Below are 18310 nucleotides of genomic sequence, written 5' to 3' on the forward strand. Positions count from 1 at the left end.
CAGACTTTAAATCGTCAATTACCATATACCCACACACTCGTTTAACCTGTTACATTTTATTCTGTTTGTTCATAACCTATATATATATGTGTGGGTGGGTGTTTATATGTGTATCTGTTTTTGTGTGTGTGTGTGTGTGTGTGTATATATATGCATGCCACCATGAATATGTGTGCATACGAGGTGGTATGAAAATCTTCCAAGACTATTTATGTTTAATAAAAAAATTATTTATTTATCTAAGTTTTAAACATCATCCCTTTCGAAATAGCCACCTTACGCAACAATTTACCCATCCCAGTGTTCCTGCCAGTTTTGGTATCCAGCCTGGAAGTCGTTTTCTGTAAACATGTCGAGGACCTTCTGCCTTTCTCTCTTGATCTTGACAATGGTGTCGAAATGGCAACCTTTGAGCTGCATTTTCATCTTGTGGGAAGAGACGGAAGTGTGCAGGTGCAAGATCTGGCGAATATGGCGGGTGTGGAAGCGATGCCATGTTGCTTTGGCGGGAAACCTACAGGTGAGGAGAGCTCGGTGACAGGGGGCACTACCGTCGTTAAGAATTTTAATTCTTTGTTCACCACAAATCCGATCGCTTTCGCCGAATGTCCTCCCTCAAACGCTTCAAAACCTCGTTCGTTGCCATCCGTCCATCCTCAGGCACAAGCTGATCAATGCTCTCCAAATTTCCGGTAGGTGACGCTCCTGGCCGCTCCTGGCAGGTCTTCCTGATCGTTCATCCTCTCCCAGGGACGTTCTTCCTCTTTTGAAGCATCCGTGCCACTTGAAACTGCGAACAACTCATTGCCTCATCATCGTAAGATTCCTGAAGCATGCTCAATGTCTCTGTAGGAGACTTCCCAAGTTTGACGCAAAATTTCACGTTGGTTCTCTGTTCCAACTTCCTGTCCTTGACAAAAAGTGCAGACTACACCATACACGTGATCTCAAGAACACAAATTTTACAACTTGCGAACACAGAAATGTCACTTGGCACACTGTTTCATGAAGATTGTTGCCTTTCCACTCAGAGCAACGTAACATTTCTTGCGTAATGAGATAAAATAAAGTTGTTTATGATTAAAACATCTGAAAGGGCTCCTTCTGATCGATGAAAGCAGTCAAAGAATAAACGACAGAACATAATTGAACTTGCATTCAAATTTAAAAGTGAATATTTATGGTATTTTATTGTTGTTTGCTTACCAAAGACAACTGAGGGAATGTAGGATCCAGCACCACCAATAGCAGTGATAAAGCGTAACACATATATGGCATAAATGTTGGAGATGAAGGCTATTGCTACTCCGGTTGACCCTTGCAAGAATAAACACACAATTATCACTCTCTTGCGGCCAAATCTGAAAAAGATCGAAAAGACAAACTTAAAATTCATCTGATTAAACACACACACACACACACACACACACACACACACACACACACACACATACACACACACACACACACACACACACACACACACACACATGAGGTGTGCTCAAAAGGTATCCGAATCTAATGTTTTTTCCTCCAAATCTAATGTCACGTGGGCAAAATACTTTAGATGGTGGGTGACACTGCGCTTCGTGCGCCTGTAGGTTGCATCAATTATTGGCTGTTATGCCTAAAGTACAGATATGTACTTCTCACTTGGATTTTCATGTTTGGCCAAAAGCTTGGTGGTACTCAAGCTCAAATCATCCAGAGAATTCAGCAAACCATAGGCGATATGATACCATGGACAAAACTCAGATTAAGGAGTGGTATAACTGCTCCAAACATGGCTTCTACCGAGTGGTGGGTGAAGCATGTTCAGGCAGGCCATCCACAAGCGGAAACGAGGCGGTGACTGAGAAGATTCGGCGAATAGTTATGGAAGGACATCATGTAACAATCCAGGAAAAGTAAGTTATCCATGAATTCCATAGAATCTTTAAATCATCAGATCTTTTGTCCCCCATTTTCCCTTTTGTGTAATTACTTTGGTGAAGAGTTCTTTTATATTATTTGCTTACATTTTCATATGTTTTTTTATATTATTTTTACTTCACCTCTTTTTATTTTTTCTTGTTATTTTGCTTAAATTAAGGATGGGGAATTCCTGAATTTCTTGAACTTAATTGATATGAGGATATCCATTTTTTTCTATAATGATAGCAACACAATATATCTTCACTTTGATATTTACTTCTATGGCCCAAATCCATGTAATTTCGTCCAATTCTGGCCTTAAGTACACTGTATATATAAAGAGTGGACTTTATTGTGTATATTTAAAGTTCAACAGTTGATGTTCCGCTAATCAGATGAGCTAGCTTTCTTTATTTGCTTTAATTTGTGAAGAAACAGTTGTACTATATATTAGTGTTTATTAATGTGTCTTTTACTTGTTTCAGTCTTTCGATTTTGGCCATGCTGGGGCACTGCCTTGAGGAATGTCTAGTCAAATGAAACGATCCCATTACTTTTTTCTCAAGCCTGGTACTAATCTTATTCTATGTAGAAATTTATAAACGTTTAGGTATTTCTCAGCCAGAATTTACCATCTATCTACATTCTTTTGTTAGAAACAAAACGTTGAGGCACCCAATTACTAAGGATTTGAATACTGGACTTTGTACCTTTGACCTTTGCATTGTCAAATCCTATACATCCAATAATACCAAAAGCAAAAACAATACTCTCCCACCTCGTGCCTACCTAACAAAAGAGAAACACCTACACACTTGTCTACAATTTTCTCCCTACATGAATTCTAAACAATAACATCGTCCCAAATTTAATCAATAAAAATTTCTCCAGAACACCTCTCCATAATAACCGACCATAAAAACCTGATTACCACTCCACTCAAACCCACACACCAAAGGAAGATTCTAGCTCAAGAGACTATATAAAGGCAAGACCAACTCTAATGCATTGCAGTTGGACGGTGGCTTAGCTGGTCGAAATTTCGAAGTCACTGTCGACAACATTCTTGCTTAAGAATAATAAATATTCATTTATATATATATATATACACAAACACACACAAACACATTCAACACCCCCACCACCACAAGTATATATTATATCACACACACACACACACAAACACACACACACACACACAAACACACACATCCATACACACACAGACGCAAGATTGGCTGTGTGGTAAGAAGCTTGTTCCCCAAACACATAGCTCCAATTTAGACATTGGGCAAGTGTTTTTTAGTATACCCTCGGGCCGACCAAGGCCTTGTGAGTGGATTTGGTAGACAGAAACTGAAAGAAACCCGCCACACACACATACACGTATGTGCACGTATATATTTGTGTTTGTATGTGTGTGTGTGTGTGTGTGTGTGTGTGTGTGTGTGTGTGTGTGTTTGTCCCCCCTCAATCGCTTGATAACCGTAACTTAGTGGTTCGGCAAAAGGAACCGATACAATAAGTACTAGATTTACAATAAATAAGTCCTGGGCTTGATGTGTTCGATACAGGTGGTGCTCCAGCAAGGCCGCAGTCAAGTGACTGGAAGAAGTAAAAGAATATGTGTGTGTGTGCGTGTGTGTGTATGAACGTCTGTGTGTGTATATATATATATATTCTATACATGTATGTATATATGTATGTATATATATATATATATGTATGCGTGTATGTATCTGTGTGTGTGCCTGTGTGCGCGAGTGTGCGTATGCATGTGTGTGTACCGATGTTTATATGTATGTATATATGTACATATATTTGGGTATGTATTTATACTCTTTTTCTCAGATCTGACCTCTAATAGAAGCACCTGTTAGGGTCCCAGATATGGTTTAATTAGCATGTAAATCACTGGGAATGAAGGACCCCTATTTCCTGTCAGAACTTCCTCTTAGGCAAAGGTAAACTTGTATAAAAAAACATTGAAGTGCAGTTGGCTTCTGGTCATCTCAGCCTCTGTTGTGCCTCTGGTTTTATGGCAGTTTGCTCAGAAAAGTGGTTCTTCTCAAACCAAATCCATGCACAGGAACTTCTTGGACTCTCAGAACGTTTGCAAGGAGGTTTTGAACTTATGAAGTGGTCATGCTCGGTCATGAGTTAACATCCACAACCATATATACAGACTCCTGCACTACACACACACACACACATATATATGAAATAGGCAAAAATATAAAATAGAATGCAAACACTAAACACACCAGCATGCAGATACGACACGGAACTTACCTGTCTGATAAAATTCCACAGCCGACCATGGCGAAAAGGTAGCCCATGAAGAAAAAGGTAATGGTGTGACTTGCCAGAATCACTTTATCGCAAACGAGATTCAGCTGCGATGAGAAATATGAAAACTATTTAATGTATACAGTTTATAATTTTGATAATAATAAATGAGACTATGAGTTTCAAACGGATCGTGTAATCGTACACCGTCGGTCGGATATTGTTATATTAAATAAGAGAGACAAATACAGTCAGATCATTAACGTAGTCATACCAAATGACAAGAATGTTGTGAGTAAAGAGGTTGAAAAAAAAATCACCAAGTACTCCGAATTGAAAGTGGAAACGACAAGACTGTATGGAATGCGAAAGGGTAATGTAAAAGTGATACCAGTGGTGGTCGAAGCGTTGGGTTCAATCTGATTGAAACTTCAAAACCTCCTTAGGCAACTGGAAATCCCATGCAAGATTAAGGTTTTGCAAAAAGCAGCCTTATTGGGTACAGCGCTCATCTTAAGGAAAGTATTATCTGTCTGAGGTCCTTGTTGTAACTTGACAGATGACTAAAGACTCCGGTGCATTGTTACCTACACTGAGTTACGAAGGGATAATAATAATAATAATAATAATAATAATAATAATAATAATAATAATAAATATTATTATAACTGTGTTTTAATATTAAGATTGAAAAAAATTGATCTTGTTTTGTAAAATATTTTGGACCTGGGTTTGCACCCCTAGGCAAATTTCATTCCTGCACTTATGCCACTCTTGGGAGTTAAGCCAGAATCTTTTGTGTGGGGGGACTTTGTTGTAAAGATTGTTTTCAAGAATTAGTCTCAGAATCTTTTCTGACCCAGGAGTTATATTGGAAAGATTATCAATAACCATTGCCAGAACACTTCCCGCTATGGCGATAAGGTCTTGGAACCACAATCAATATCCAGTCCCAACATGCTTTGTATTATGGAGATGTATTTTTGTAGAAAACTCTATCAATAAAACCCCAGAACATATTCCATTTTCTTCACTCTTTCACTCTCCATATATCCAGATATCTCCCTGGATAAGATGGTGTCTATACACAGATATCTCCCTGGATGAGATGGTGTCTATACCCAGATATCTCCCTGGATAAGAAGGTGTCTATACCCAGATATCTCCCTGGATAAGATGGTGTCTATACCCAGATACCTCCCTGAATAAGATGGTGTCTATACCCAGATATCACCCTGGATAAGATGGTGTCTATACCCAGATATCACCCTGGATAAGATGGTGTCTGTACTCAGATATCTCCCTGGATAAGATGGTGTCTATACACAGATATCTCCCTGGAAAAGATGGTGTCTATACCCAGATATCACCCTGGATAAGATGGTGTCTATACCCAGATATCAACCTGGATAAGATGGTGTCTATACTCAGATATCTCCCTGGATATGATGGTGTCTATATCCAGATATCACCCTGGATAATATGGTGTCTATACCCAGATATCACCCTGGATAAGATGGTGTCTATACCCAGATATCTCCCTGGATAAGATGGTGTCTATACCCAGATATCACCCTGGATAAGATGTTGTCTATACACAGATATCTCCCTGGATAAGATGGTGTCTATACCCAGATATCACCCTGGATAAGATGGTGTCTATACCCAGATATCAACCTGGATAAGATGGTGTCTATACCCAGATATCTCCCTGGATATGATGGTGTCTATACCCAGATATCTCCCTGAATAAGATGGTGTCTATATCCAGATATCACCCTGGATAAGATGGTGTCTATACCCAGATATCACCCTGGATAAGATGGTGTCTATACCCAGATATCTCCCTGGATAAGATGGTGTCTATACCCAGATATCACCCTGGATAAGATAGTGTCTATACCCAGATATTTCCCTGGATAAGATGGTGTCTATACCCAGATACCTCCCTGGATAAGATAGTGTCTATACCCAGATATCTCCCTGGATAAAATGGTGTCTATACCCAGATATCTCCCTGGATAAGATGGTATCTATCTTTGTCTTCGACCTTGTCAACCTTGGGTCTTGTAGGAATTATCCTAAATTCATTCTGCCAGTTGCCATGGTTCTCATCAACTCCTTTGGTATTAGGCATAACCCTGCAACCTTCCATTTCCACTTTGATGCCAATTGATGACACCTTCAGGTCCCAACTGTCCCTTATTCTATGATTTCTCTTTTTCAGGCCTGAATTGTTGACCATTGTAATTGATGGGATTTTGAAGGATGGCAGAGATTTCAGAGCTGTGTCAAAGAGTTCTCATAATTGCTGGTTAGTAATACAGTGACTGGTGGTTCTAGACCATCTTCATGGAACTTGATTTGGTGGCTTGTAAGTCGTTCTTAATAAGGTATGTCTTGCAATCTTCACCAACTGTTTGGGACTAATTTCACCAATGTCAGCTATGAATACTTTTACTGGGGGCTGCCCAAGCCCTGACTTAGATGAGGATCTTCCTTATTTCGCCTCAGTCCACTTGGCCACCATATTTACGGCAAGAGCCAACAGGAGAACAAACTGATACTTGTCTGGTGTTTTTGACTCTGAAGTGACCAGACGTCTCAAATTCCTGAAGAAATCAAAGATCGGGTGGACACAGAGTGATGGTGCAGTGTAAATTCTGCTTTGCTTATACACATGCATGCAGACACATGCGCACATATGAATAGAATCTTACAACTGAATTGAAAATAGAATTTAGGAGAAATGTGTATAAAAAAGACCTTGGTAGACCCTAACCAATTTACATTGATATCCCAGCCTAATTGTTTAAGCTCTCCTCATTGCATACTAAATATAAACACACAAATATTACGTTCGTAATGTCCAACATTTGTGTTTCTGCATGTGACCGTGGCATTTATTGCACTGGTGTGTGCATGTGATACTGAGCTTCTCACGATGGTTGAACACGTGTACACTAATTTAAAGCTGTGGCTGTGAAAACTTTTTATGACATAGTTGTGAGTGTAGGCGTGACTGTTTGGTAAACAGTTTGCTTCTCAACCACATGGTTCTGGGTTCAGTCCCATTGCTTGGCACCTTAGGTAAGTGTCTTCTATAGCTTCTTGTCGATAAAAGACTTGTGAGTGGATTTGGTTGACAGAAACTGAAAGACGTCTGTCATGTTTGTGTATACATATATGTATGTATATATATATATATATATATATATATATAGTTTCACCAGCGATAATAATTAATTTTATTTTATCGCAATTTGACTTGTTTATATATATATATATGTATATACATATATATATATGTATATACATATATATATATATGTATATGTGTGTGTGTGAGTTTATGTGTCTGTGAGTGTGTGTGTGTGTGTGTGTGTAAGTGTGTGTTTGTATTTGTTCCCTACCATTGTATGACAACCGATGTTGGTGTGTTTACGTTCAGCAAAACGGACCAATAGAATAAGTTCCAGGCTTAATAGAAAAACAATAACTACTGACGTTGATTCGTTCAAGTAGAATTCTTCAAACAATGCTCCAGCATGGCCACAGTCTAATGTCTGAAACTTGTAAATGATAAAATATAAAAGATGTTTATGGTCATTAGGGAAATGCTTGTCTATGATGGTTACAAAGTCGCAAGCAAAACTTTATTGAGCAATGAGTGAAAAGAAGTTGGTCTAACGTTAAATATTGCAACGCCTGCTTTTTATAAAGTGCAGACGCCATGAAATTGTATGGATTCACACAGCAACAATTTCTGAATGCTTCTTTCATATAACATTTCAATGTTTGTATTATTAAAGCTGTTAATCACAATATCTTCTGTGGCAGCTAAAGCGAAAATAATAACTTTTGGATTATTGAGAAATATTCAATATTCAAGATTTGAAGAGGTTATCTTTACTTCTTTCCATGAACAACTTGCATGTTTTTCATGATCATGGCAAACAGCTTTATACACACACATACACGCACACTCATGATATATGAACAAGCACACACATATGTAGACATGCACACACATATTTGTGCATACTTCTATATATGCACTCATATTTTAGTAAGATAACAGAGTAATACAGTTTGTAGGATTGACCGAGAGATAGATAAGAAGAAATAAAATAAAATAAAGCAAGATAGGATACAATATAGAGGGGAAGTGAAATGAAAGAAAATAAAGTGAAATATAATAAAAGGGAGCAGAGTCGAAAGAGTTTTAATTTTCTGTAATTGGTTGGGGGGATATAAAGGATCACAGATTAAAGGATCACGGATATAAATGCTTTAATGGTTCGTGGATATAAAAAGTTTTAAAAGTTTAAGGATATATAAAAGGCTTGTGGACATAAAAGTAGACAAGAGATAGGTAGGGAGATGGATAGGCAGGTAGATAACTGGGTTGTTAGATAGATAGACAGACAGATAGATGGGACAATCTATCTATCTATCTATCTATCTATCTATCTATCTATCTATCTATCTATCTATCTATCTATCTATCTATCTATCTATCTATTTCTCTCTCTCTTTGTCTCTCTTTCTCTGTGTGTCTCTCTCTCTCCCTCTCTTTATATATATATATATATATATATATATATATATATATATATATATATATATATACATATATATATATGTACCAGAGTAAGCACATAAATGTGAAACAAGGTGGAAAAATAGTACTCGAATACTGGAGGTAGAGTAATATGCTTTATTGATAAAGCTTCAAGAACATAACAAAAGCTGTTACTCAGAGTTTCACATTCCCGTTCGTCGGAAAGTTTTAGATAAATAGATAGATAGCTTGGTAGTTAGATAGAAAGATAAACATTTTAGCATAGATGTGCGAAGTGACCTACAAAATAACCTTACCTGAGTGGTGATTGAGGTGTGCGTATTGGTTTTATCATACACCCAAGAACTGCACTTCTGTGTAGTTCGATTTCCATTTTCTGTGGTATTGGAATATATCAAACATTTATCATAAACCACCTCCCCTTCATCCTCACTCTTTGGAATATATTCGTTGATCAGTTCTTCATGGATTTCACTTTGGATTTTATACGTGTCGTTGTCGTAACCAGGAATACCACACCTAGGAAAATATACAAAATAGGTTTCTTTGATCTTTCATTTAAATTTAATTACATCTTCTGTAGTTTTCAGCCTTGTGGGCCTTAACATACATCTGAAAATATTTCGTTTGATGAATTTTATAGACAGAAATAAGTATTCTTATCCTGCTGCAGAGGTCCGGTGTACTGTCTCTCTCACTTAAGGCGGCTGAATTATACTGAAACACTAGCTGATTCAGAGTCTGCCATGTCACTGAATTCTGCATTGTCAACACACATCGTCTCAAAGGGAGAAACGTTTATTCAGGCAAAATCCAACAGCGTGAAACATTATTTACTTTTCAGGTCTGCTAGAATACACGCATCAGTGATCTGATTCTCACTGCTTTCCATGCTCTGGTTAATTTAATATATAATATACATACGTATGCATATGCATACAAACACACACTCACACATCCATATGTATGAATATATATATATGGTAATTTCCACTAATATATATATGTATATCTATCTATCTATCTATCTATCTATCTATCTATCTATCTATCTATCTATCTATCTATCTATCTATCTATCTATCTATCTATCTATCTATCTATCTATCTATCTATCTATCTATCTATCTATATGTATATATATTTATATATGAGGTTAATGAGAGACAGAAGATGGAAGATACGAGAATTTCTATTAATCGCTGCAATTGATCCCTGCAATCACTGCATATATATATATGCCACTTCTAAGCGTCATATATATATATATATATATATATATATATATATATATATCTTATAATTAAGGGCTAAAGAAGGTTATTCTAAAGCCAATACACTGATTTATCTACTTATAATCCACTTGTTACAGGAAAATTAAAAGGTTTTTTTAATATACTGCCACGCTTTTTGATGGAATCCTTTTCTGTAGAGAAAGGGACTTCATCCTATATTGTTAGTAGTAAACTCACTGCTTGTTACAAGGGGACCGGTAACCATTACAATATGTAGCGGCGATAGGTCAACACGTTGTTCTGAGACTGACCAAGGAATTTTTATTTTTTATATATAAATGATGTACTTAAATGTAGTTGTGTTTTTAGCTTCTGCTTTTTCCATGATCACATGTGAGTATTTTATTTATATTCCCTCGTAAGCTCTACTGAAGAAGAATGTATCCTTTATAGAGATTAATTCCGAAATTGATTCAATATAGAGATAACGAAATTTAAATTTTCTAAAGGTTAGTTGCCCGCTTTCAGTTCAATTTTCCTGTAATAAGTGGATTATAAGTGGATATTGGCTTTAGAATAACCTTCTTTAGCCCTTAATTATAAGATGTTTATACTTCAACCGTAAAGGTTTTTTTAATATACTGCCACGCTTTTTGATGGAATCCTTTTCTGTAGAGAAAGGGACTTCATCCTATATTGTTAGTATATATATATATATATATATATATATATATATATATATATATATATATATAGTTAATCCAAACAAGAAAGCACAAAAAAAAACACAACAACGCGAGGACGTGGAACAAATATAGTTGAATTGGACGCTCAGGAAAGAAGGAAAGAAGGAGAGTATAACGTTTCGAGCGGAGCTCTTCGTCGGAAACATAGGAGAAGGAAAGAGCCAGAGAAGGGCAGACAGAGGAAAAATAAATCGCCAACGGTACACACGAGGTCACACACACACACACACACACACACACACACACACATACATATATATATATATATATGCCACTTCTAAGCTTCATATATATATATATTTCTTTTATTCTTTTATTATTTCATTTGTTTCAGTCATTTAAGTGCGGCCATGCTGGAGCACCGCCTTTAGTTGAACAATTCGACCCTAGGACTTATTCCTTGTATGCCTAGTACTTATTCTATCGGTCTCTATCGGGGACGTAGATGCACCAATATGGCTTATCAAGTGATGGTGGAGACAAACACATACACACAAACATACACAGTTGCGGCCAAAATGTTCAGAACGGCATTGTTTTTGTCAGAAAAGTAGGTATAAGTTTTTACTAAAGTTGTTTTATATTCTATTTTCAAAGACAATAAATACGATATTAATTGGTATTGTCTGAGATTTTGGTGTAATTTGAGTGGATAGTACAAACGTTATGGATGATATAGTGATTTACTGCAAAACCCATGGTGGCCAAAATGATCAGAACGGTTGAAAAAATAACAAAATAATCAAAAAGTGACAGAGAATGCTGGAATTATTTCATATTTAGTGTGAAGCCCTTTAGCTTCAATCAAAGTTTGACATTTTCGACTGCATGGGGAAATTAAATTTTCAATTTCTTGCTGGGTGATCTTATTCCATTCTTCCTGAAGGGCATTCCATAATTGCTCGGTTGTTTTAGGATTTCTGGCTTTCAAACGTTCTCCTAGAATATTCCACACATTTTTAATAGGATTGAGGTCTGGGCTTTGAGCAGGCCAATCCATAACAATAACCTTTTCAGCCTTGAGGAAGTTCATGACCACCTTAACCTTGTGACATGGGGCATTGTCCTGCATGAATATGGGTGGTCGCTTAGTTGAATTTCTCAGCACAGGCAAGACATTTACCTTTCTATGTAATCGCAGCAAAGGGCCCACAACATCTCCAGATATCATCTCCCAAACCATGACACTTTCTCCACCGAATTTAACACTAGTCTTAAGGCATTTAGGCGACAATTTTTCACCTGCTTTTCGACGAACGTACCTTTTCCCATCTGAGCCAAATAACATAGACTTAGATTCATCACTGAAATGCACCATTTGTCATTTTTCTTGAGACCACAACACATGTTCGGTTGCAAAGGTAAGATCTTGGAGCTGATCAGTGGCTTCACTGCAGGTGGTCTTGCTTGTAGGTTATGTTCAACTAAAGGACGAGACACAGTTTTTCGAGATAAAGTTTTCTTCAGTGCAATGCTCATTTCCCGAGAAACAGCAGCAGCAGTTTTAAATCTCTCCTTTTTAACCAACTTTACCATAGCACGATCTTCTCTCTTGGTCGTTTTTCTTGGCCTACTTGTAGACTTTCTTGCTTCACACGAACCACAATCATCGTAGACCTTAAGAATACCGTGAACAACACTTTTTGACTTGTTAACAATCTTTGCAATAGACCTAATACTTAAATTATCCTTCTTTCGAAGCTTAATAATCTGCTGACGAATTGGTAATGGAGTAAGTGGCATTATATTAACAAATTACACTGCAGGTATTCTTAGGTGTGTTTAGTAGATGAACAGCCACGTAAACAAATTCAAAACATTAGAGTTCGCTGGTTAAATATACAAAAATATGGAGTAAAAGCAACCGTTCTGATCATTTTGGCCGCAATGGGTTTTGCAGTAAATCACTAAATCATCCATAACTTTTGTATTATCCTCTCAAATTACACCAAAATCTCAGACAATAACAAATAATATTGTATTTATTGTCTGTGAAAATTATAGAATATAAAACAACTTTGATAAAAAATTATATCTACTTTTCTTACGAAAACAATGCCGTTCTGAACATTTTGGCCGCAACTGTATATACATGCGCACGCACACACACGCACATCTCTCTCTCTCTCTCTCTCTCTCTCTCTATATATATATATATATATATATATATGTAAGACTGGCTTCTTTCAGTTTCCATTTACCAAGTCCAATCACATGGCTTTGGTCGGTTCGAGGCTATAGTAGAAGACACTTGCCCAAGGGGCCACACGGTGGGACTGAACACGGAACCATGTGGTTGGTAAGCAAGCTAATTTATTTCAAAAATTTTGCCATAAAGGCATGATGCAGAGTAGCTTGCGGGCTGGACAAAGACATTGATGAGGTGAATGATGAAAAGGATATTAATGGGAGAAGAGAAAAAAAACTCCCGCCGATTTTTTGCTTCTCTAAAACATTATTCTCTTCTTTTTTCACAGAAAAAGCAAAACGAGGTAATGAACCTCTTACTTCCGTTTTACAATTATTAGACTGATAGTCCATTCAAGACTATTGGGGCGTTAAGCCTCTTCAACACAATACCATGCAATAAACATAACAAACATTATAACACTGCGCCTTTTCAACCTCTTGTCACTATTCCTCCCCAACATCGTTTGTGCCCATATACTCCGCCATCACCCACACCTCATTCAGGACCAAGCCAGGATCCGAACCGGTGTCGCCCGGCCACATGCTATATTCCTCATTGAGTCCCTGCAGCCTATACCTCACAGAAACGTTATGACCTCCACAGTTATCTGCGGAGGCCATTCGGGATCCTGTATGAAGGTTAAAAGTATTCCCTTATGATGCTTTTTCACCACCTCTCCTACCTCTCCGCCTCTGTAGAAGGAGACCAATAGTTACTCTTCCTCCGGGTTCGAGGTAGTCAATTCTACCAATGACGGCACAATTCCCCCCAACGGTGTCTCTTCCCCTGCCGCTGGCACAAACCCTACCGGGAAGGTTCCGGGACATTCCGGTGTTGTATCACCGACTGCCGGCAATGTCCCGTTTCTCTTACTCTTCCTCTTTTTTCTATCAGCTGAGTGAGGCTGCGTCTCCTCTGTGACAAGGAGATTCGCCTTCCCTCTCTTATCCCTAGGATCCTTCGGTGAGCACCCATTGTTGCTCACCTTCTTCTTGTGGCCCTTCTTTGAGGAGTCCTCCGTCTCCTCGACCGCCTTCGTTCCTTTTTCTACAGAGGTCTCAGTCGACTGCTCCAGGACTTCGCTGTTTCCTGGGGACAGTTTTTCTTTATATGTCCAGGATCCAGGCACCGATGACACCTGAGCGGGGCGACTCTCAAGAATCACTGGGTACCTGCACCCGGCCATTTCAAAAAATCTGGCATAACCAGATTCATGGCTGATTGGGTCCACAGCTTTTGACCCAACCCAATCAGAAGCAGGATGAATTTTCACATTGGGGAGCCTGGCTCCATTGTCACCCAGACCCCAACAGATAGTATCTTCTATCCGCTGGGTTTCAATTCCGGGTAGAAAACCACAGACCCAAGCCCTCGTCAATTTTTTCCCACAATAAGTGGGAAGAAACAAAATTTCTTTACCCTCAAGGGGCTGGCTCGCAAAACTGCGAGCCTCCTCTGGGGTGTCAAACAGCAACCACTCCGTTGCATATTTGACACCCCTAGAGATATACTTAATGGTTGGCAGATGTTACGCCAACTCTTGCTCAATCATCTGCTTGGAGAAGACGGCAATGGTGTCGAGAACCTTCGAATACGTTCTGAACACACCGTCCTCTCCTCTTGCCGTCTGAGCCACTCCTTAGGTGGGACAATCTCCCACTCTACAATCTTATCCGTATTTTTTGCCATGTTTTAAATTAAAAAGTATAAAAAATCCAAAACAATAAACCACCTATCATCAGCATGCAAAGCCTTCGGTTTTGTCAAACGTGTAAAGAAGACAGTCATTCTCACTCACGAGGGCGCAGTGAAAGGCCACATCAATCTTGATGACAAAGAGCTTGAGACAGTGGACAGGGTCTGCTATCTAGGGTCTACCATTTCCTCTACTACTTCACTTGATGATGATATTAATGTCAGGATAGGGAAGGCAGCAACAACTTTTGGAAGGGAGCAACAAGAAATTAGACATCAAGACAGAGATCAGGATTTATGAAGCATGTGTTCTCAGCACACTCCTCTATGGATCTGAAACTTGAACCTTGTACAGCGGACAGGAAAGGCGCCTCGGCATTTTCCATTTGAGATGCCTCCGCAAGATCTTAGGCCTAACATGGCGCGACAAGGTCACTAATGTTGAAGTGCTGGCGCAGGCGAATCTTCAAAGCATGACAGCTATCTTGTGTATGAGAAGACTGAGGTGGGTGGGGCATATCAGGAGAATAGCTGACCGTCGAATCCCGAAGCAACTGCTCTATGGAGAATTGGTCCAGGGCAGGAGACCAAGAGGAAGACCAAAACTGAGGTATAAGGACACTTACAAAGCTAGTTTGTCCATTTGTGAGGTGGATGTCAGCACCTGGGAAGAGAGGGCCGAGGACAGAACAACATGGAGGACTGTGGTGAAGGAAGGAACTGCTTCGCTGGAGAGCTGCTACAGAAACAAACAAGTTGAGAAGCGTCAGCGGTGAAAGGAAAACAACAGAAATGCCGAGCGCCGAGCCCCCTTCTTGGTATGCAAGTATTGTGACAGAAGCTACGCTTCAATCATAGAAAGAATCAGCAATGAAAGAAGCTGCAAGAAAGGGGAGCCCCTGATATGTTCGATTAAGTGACCTCTAAGCTAAATTGACCGTCTGCATAGACGAAAGGGGCCAATTATGTAATATGCTTTATTAAAAAGCAGCAAAAATATTACAAAACCCGTTCCCGTTCGTCGGACAATTTTGTTTAGAATGGAGCAAGATTAAGCTATATGCAGAAATACAATTACTTTGACTGATACACATTTGAAAATGGTTTTGTTTCATTAGTCCTTTAAGCTAACGGTCTTTTCCATAACCGGTTGCATGAAATAACAAATTGCAGTTTAAAATCATATTAAAATCAAAAATAGCTTATGAAGAAGGAAAAAGGCCTGAATACCCAAGGTAAATAATTAACTGTGTAAATAATGATAAATTAATAAATTAAAAGATATATCCGTTCAAAAACTTCACGCTAAATCTATACGCTAAAATACAGACGTAGGTACATGGCTACATACAAATACAGACATATATAGGCAAAACATAAATATATACAAATGGGTGTGTACGTGTGTGTGTGTGTGGATATGTATATGGTTGCATATATATGTGCACATATAGGCGTGTGTGTGGGTGTGCATGTATGTGTTTCATATATATATATATATATATATATATATATATATATATATATATATATATATACTTGGAAGTGGATGCGTGGCGTTTAATTAAATAATAATGTTACTTTCTGTTGTGTCTGGAGAGAGTCATTTTCTTTTTGTGCCTTGTAATTTAACGCACTCACCGGTGAGTGTGTTAGGTTAAATTATAAGGCACAAAAAGAAAATTACTCCCCCCAGACACAACAGAATATGCTTCAACACACGAACTCATATAAAGAATCTTGCAATCCAAATCCAAAATGTTTAGCCCCTTGTGGGCAATAAAGAAATAAGAAACGTTAGCACGCAGGGTGAAATGCTTAGTGGTATTTCGTCTGTCTTTACGTTCTGAGTTCAAATTCCGCCGAGGTTGACTTTGCTTTTCATCCTTTCGGGGTCAATAAATTAAGTACCAATTGCATACTGTGGTTGATCTAATCGACAAGTGCCCCCCCCCCCCACAATTTCGTGCCATGTGCCTAGAGTAGAGAAGGATACTTTTAACAGCAACGACGCTTCTTATAAAAGACACGGCTGGAATTTCCTCACTCTGCACTAGAATCCAGTTTGTTAAATTTGGAATAAGAGCGTGAACCCCCCCCCCCCCGAAAAAAAGAAAAAAGAAAAAACTGGCACACTGTAGATTATGGCAACGAGGGTTCCAGCTGATATAATTAATGGAACAGCCTGTTCATGAAATTAACGTGCACGTGGCTGAGTTCTCCGCAGACATTCGTACCTTTCACATAGTTTACAGGGAGATTTAGCATGACATACAAACTGTGACAAGGCTGGCACCTTTTAATTACAGGTACAACTCGTTTTTGCAAACAGGGTGGACTGGAGCTACGTGAAATAAAGTGTCTTGCTCAAGGACATAATGCACTGCAGGGAATTGATCTCCCGACCCACTTATCATGAGCTGAATTGCCTCACCACTAAGCCCCATGCCTATACTCAGAACATGAAGAGGCATCGGAAAATACTGCAAACATTTTCTCCAATGTTCCACAGATTTTGCTGGTCGCTGCCATTGTAGGAATTGTTTCTAGAATAGAAAAAAAACATGAAATTTCGGGGTTGGGCATTGACCCCTGTATGTGAATGGAATAATATTTTGTCGTTGACGCCTGAAGAGTGAAAGACAACGTAGACCAAAGTGGGATTTCATCCCACAGTGTAAAGAACAAGAAGTTCAGCATCCCTAGTCAATAATTAAATAATATTCAATCATTTCTAACGAAGGGACAATGATGTAAATTCACGGGAGAGAGGGGATTACTCTGTTAAACCAGACCCAGTATATTATTGGTTTCAAGTTCTGGCACAAGGCCTGCAATTTCAGGGGAGGGGATGAGTCGATTACATTGACACCGCCCACCATTCCCCCACCGTTCTCAACTGCTACTCATTTTATCGCCCCTCCCCACCAAAATAGGGGAAGAAAGTCAAAGCCAAAAATTTCATTCTGTTGTCCCTATAAAGAATGAAAGGTAAAGGTGACTTTGATGGCGTTTGAACTCAGAATGTAAGCAACTGTAACTAAATACCACAAATTATTTTGTCCAGTTCCCTAAGAATTCTGCGAAACCACAAACCAAATAATAATCGATTCTAACAAAAGGCACAGAAATTTGAGGGTTAGGGGCTTAAATCCCAGTACTTGACCCCAGAAATTGAAAGCCAATGGCTGCAGTCCAATGATTAAAACAAGTAAAAGACAGAAAAATAAAAATCAGGAATTCTGGAATAAGGGATGAGAGTACCCTTGATTAAATCAATGACACTACATCCTTAGTAATATATTGATTGGTGTCTGAAAGAGTTTTAAAAAAGGGAGACAAAAGAGAGGGCTCTAATTGTAGGGTAATCTCCTTGTTGAGCCTCCCTCTTCAAGTCTATGACTAGGTACCAGGGAAGGAGATTTAGTAAGTTGCTTCTGATAGGATCATATCGGTGAGGCACCTGAGGACTCTGCCCTCATGGCCCTTCCTTGAATTATGGGCAGAGAATATACAGGGGTTATCTCAAAAGGTCGATGAAATCAAGTGTAAAGATTTCAGGTACGTAAACCCATGATGTGGGTGTTGGAGTGAGAAAGGTTTTTAACCCCAAACAATAGAAGAAAAAATGTCTCAAGTAATTTTTGTTTTGAAG

General features: G+C 38.6%; 2 protein-coding genes across 2 annotated transcripts in view; one reads left to right on the forward strand and one right to left on the reverse strand.

Moving 5' to 3' along the window:
• Positions 1-18310, forward strand: part of LOC118764674 (organic cation transporter protein-like) — a 429478-nt gene that overhangs the window by 274320 nt on the left and 136848 nt on the right. The gene's annotated exons all lie outside the window — the stretch shown is intronic.
• LOC115215462 (organic cation transporter protein-like) overlaps positions 1-18310 on the reverse strand; it is a 127173-nt gene that overhangs the window by 108639 nt on the left and 224 nt on the right. The window contains exons 2-3 of the mRNA XM_036506073.1: positions 9085-9307; positions 4207-4310 (exon numbers count right to left, since the gene is read on the reverse strand). Of these exons, the coding sequence (XP_036361966.1) occupies positions 4207-4310; positions 9085-9307 (327 nt within the window). The remainder of the gene's footprint in view (positions 1-4206; positions 4311-9084; positions 9308-18310) is intronic.

This window comes from Octopus sinensis, linkage group LG9 (genome assembly GCF_006345805.1).
Source record: "Octopus sinensis linkage group LG9, ASM634580v1, whole genome shotgun sequence".
Lineage (NCBI taxonomy): Eukaryota > Metazoa > Mollusca > Cephalopoda > Octopoda > Octopodidae > Octopus > Octopus sinensis.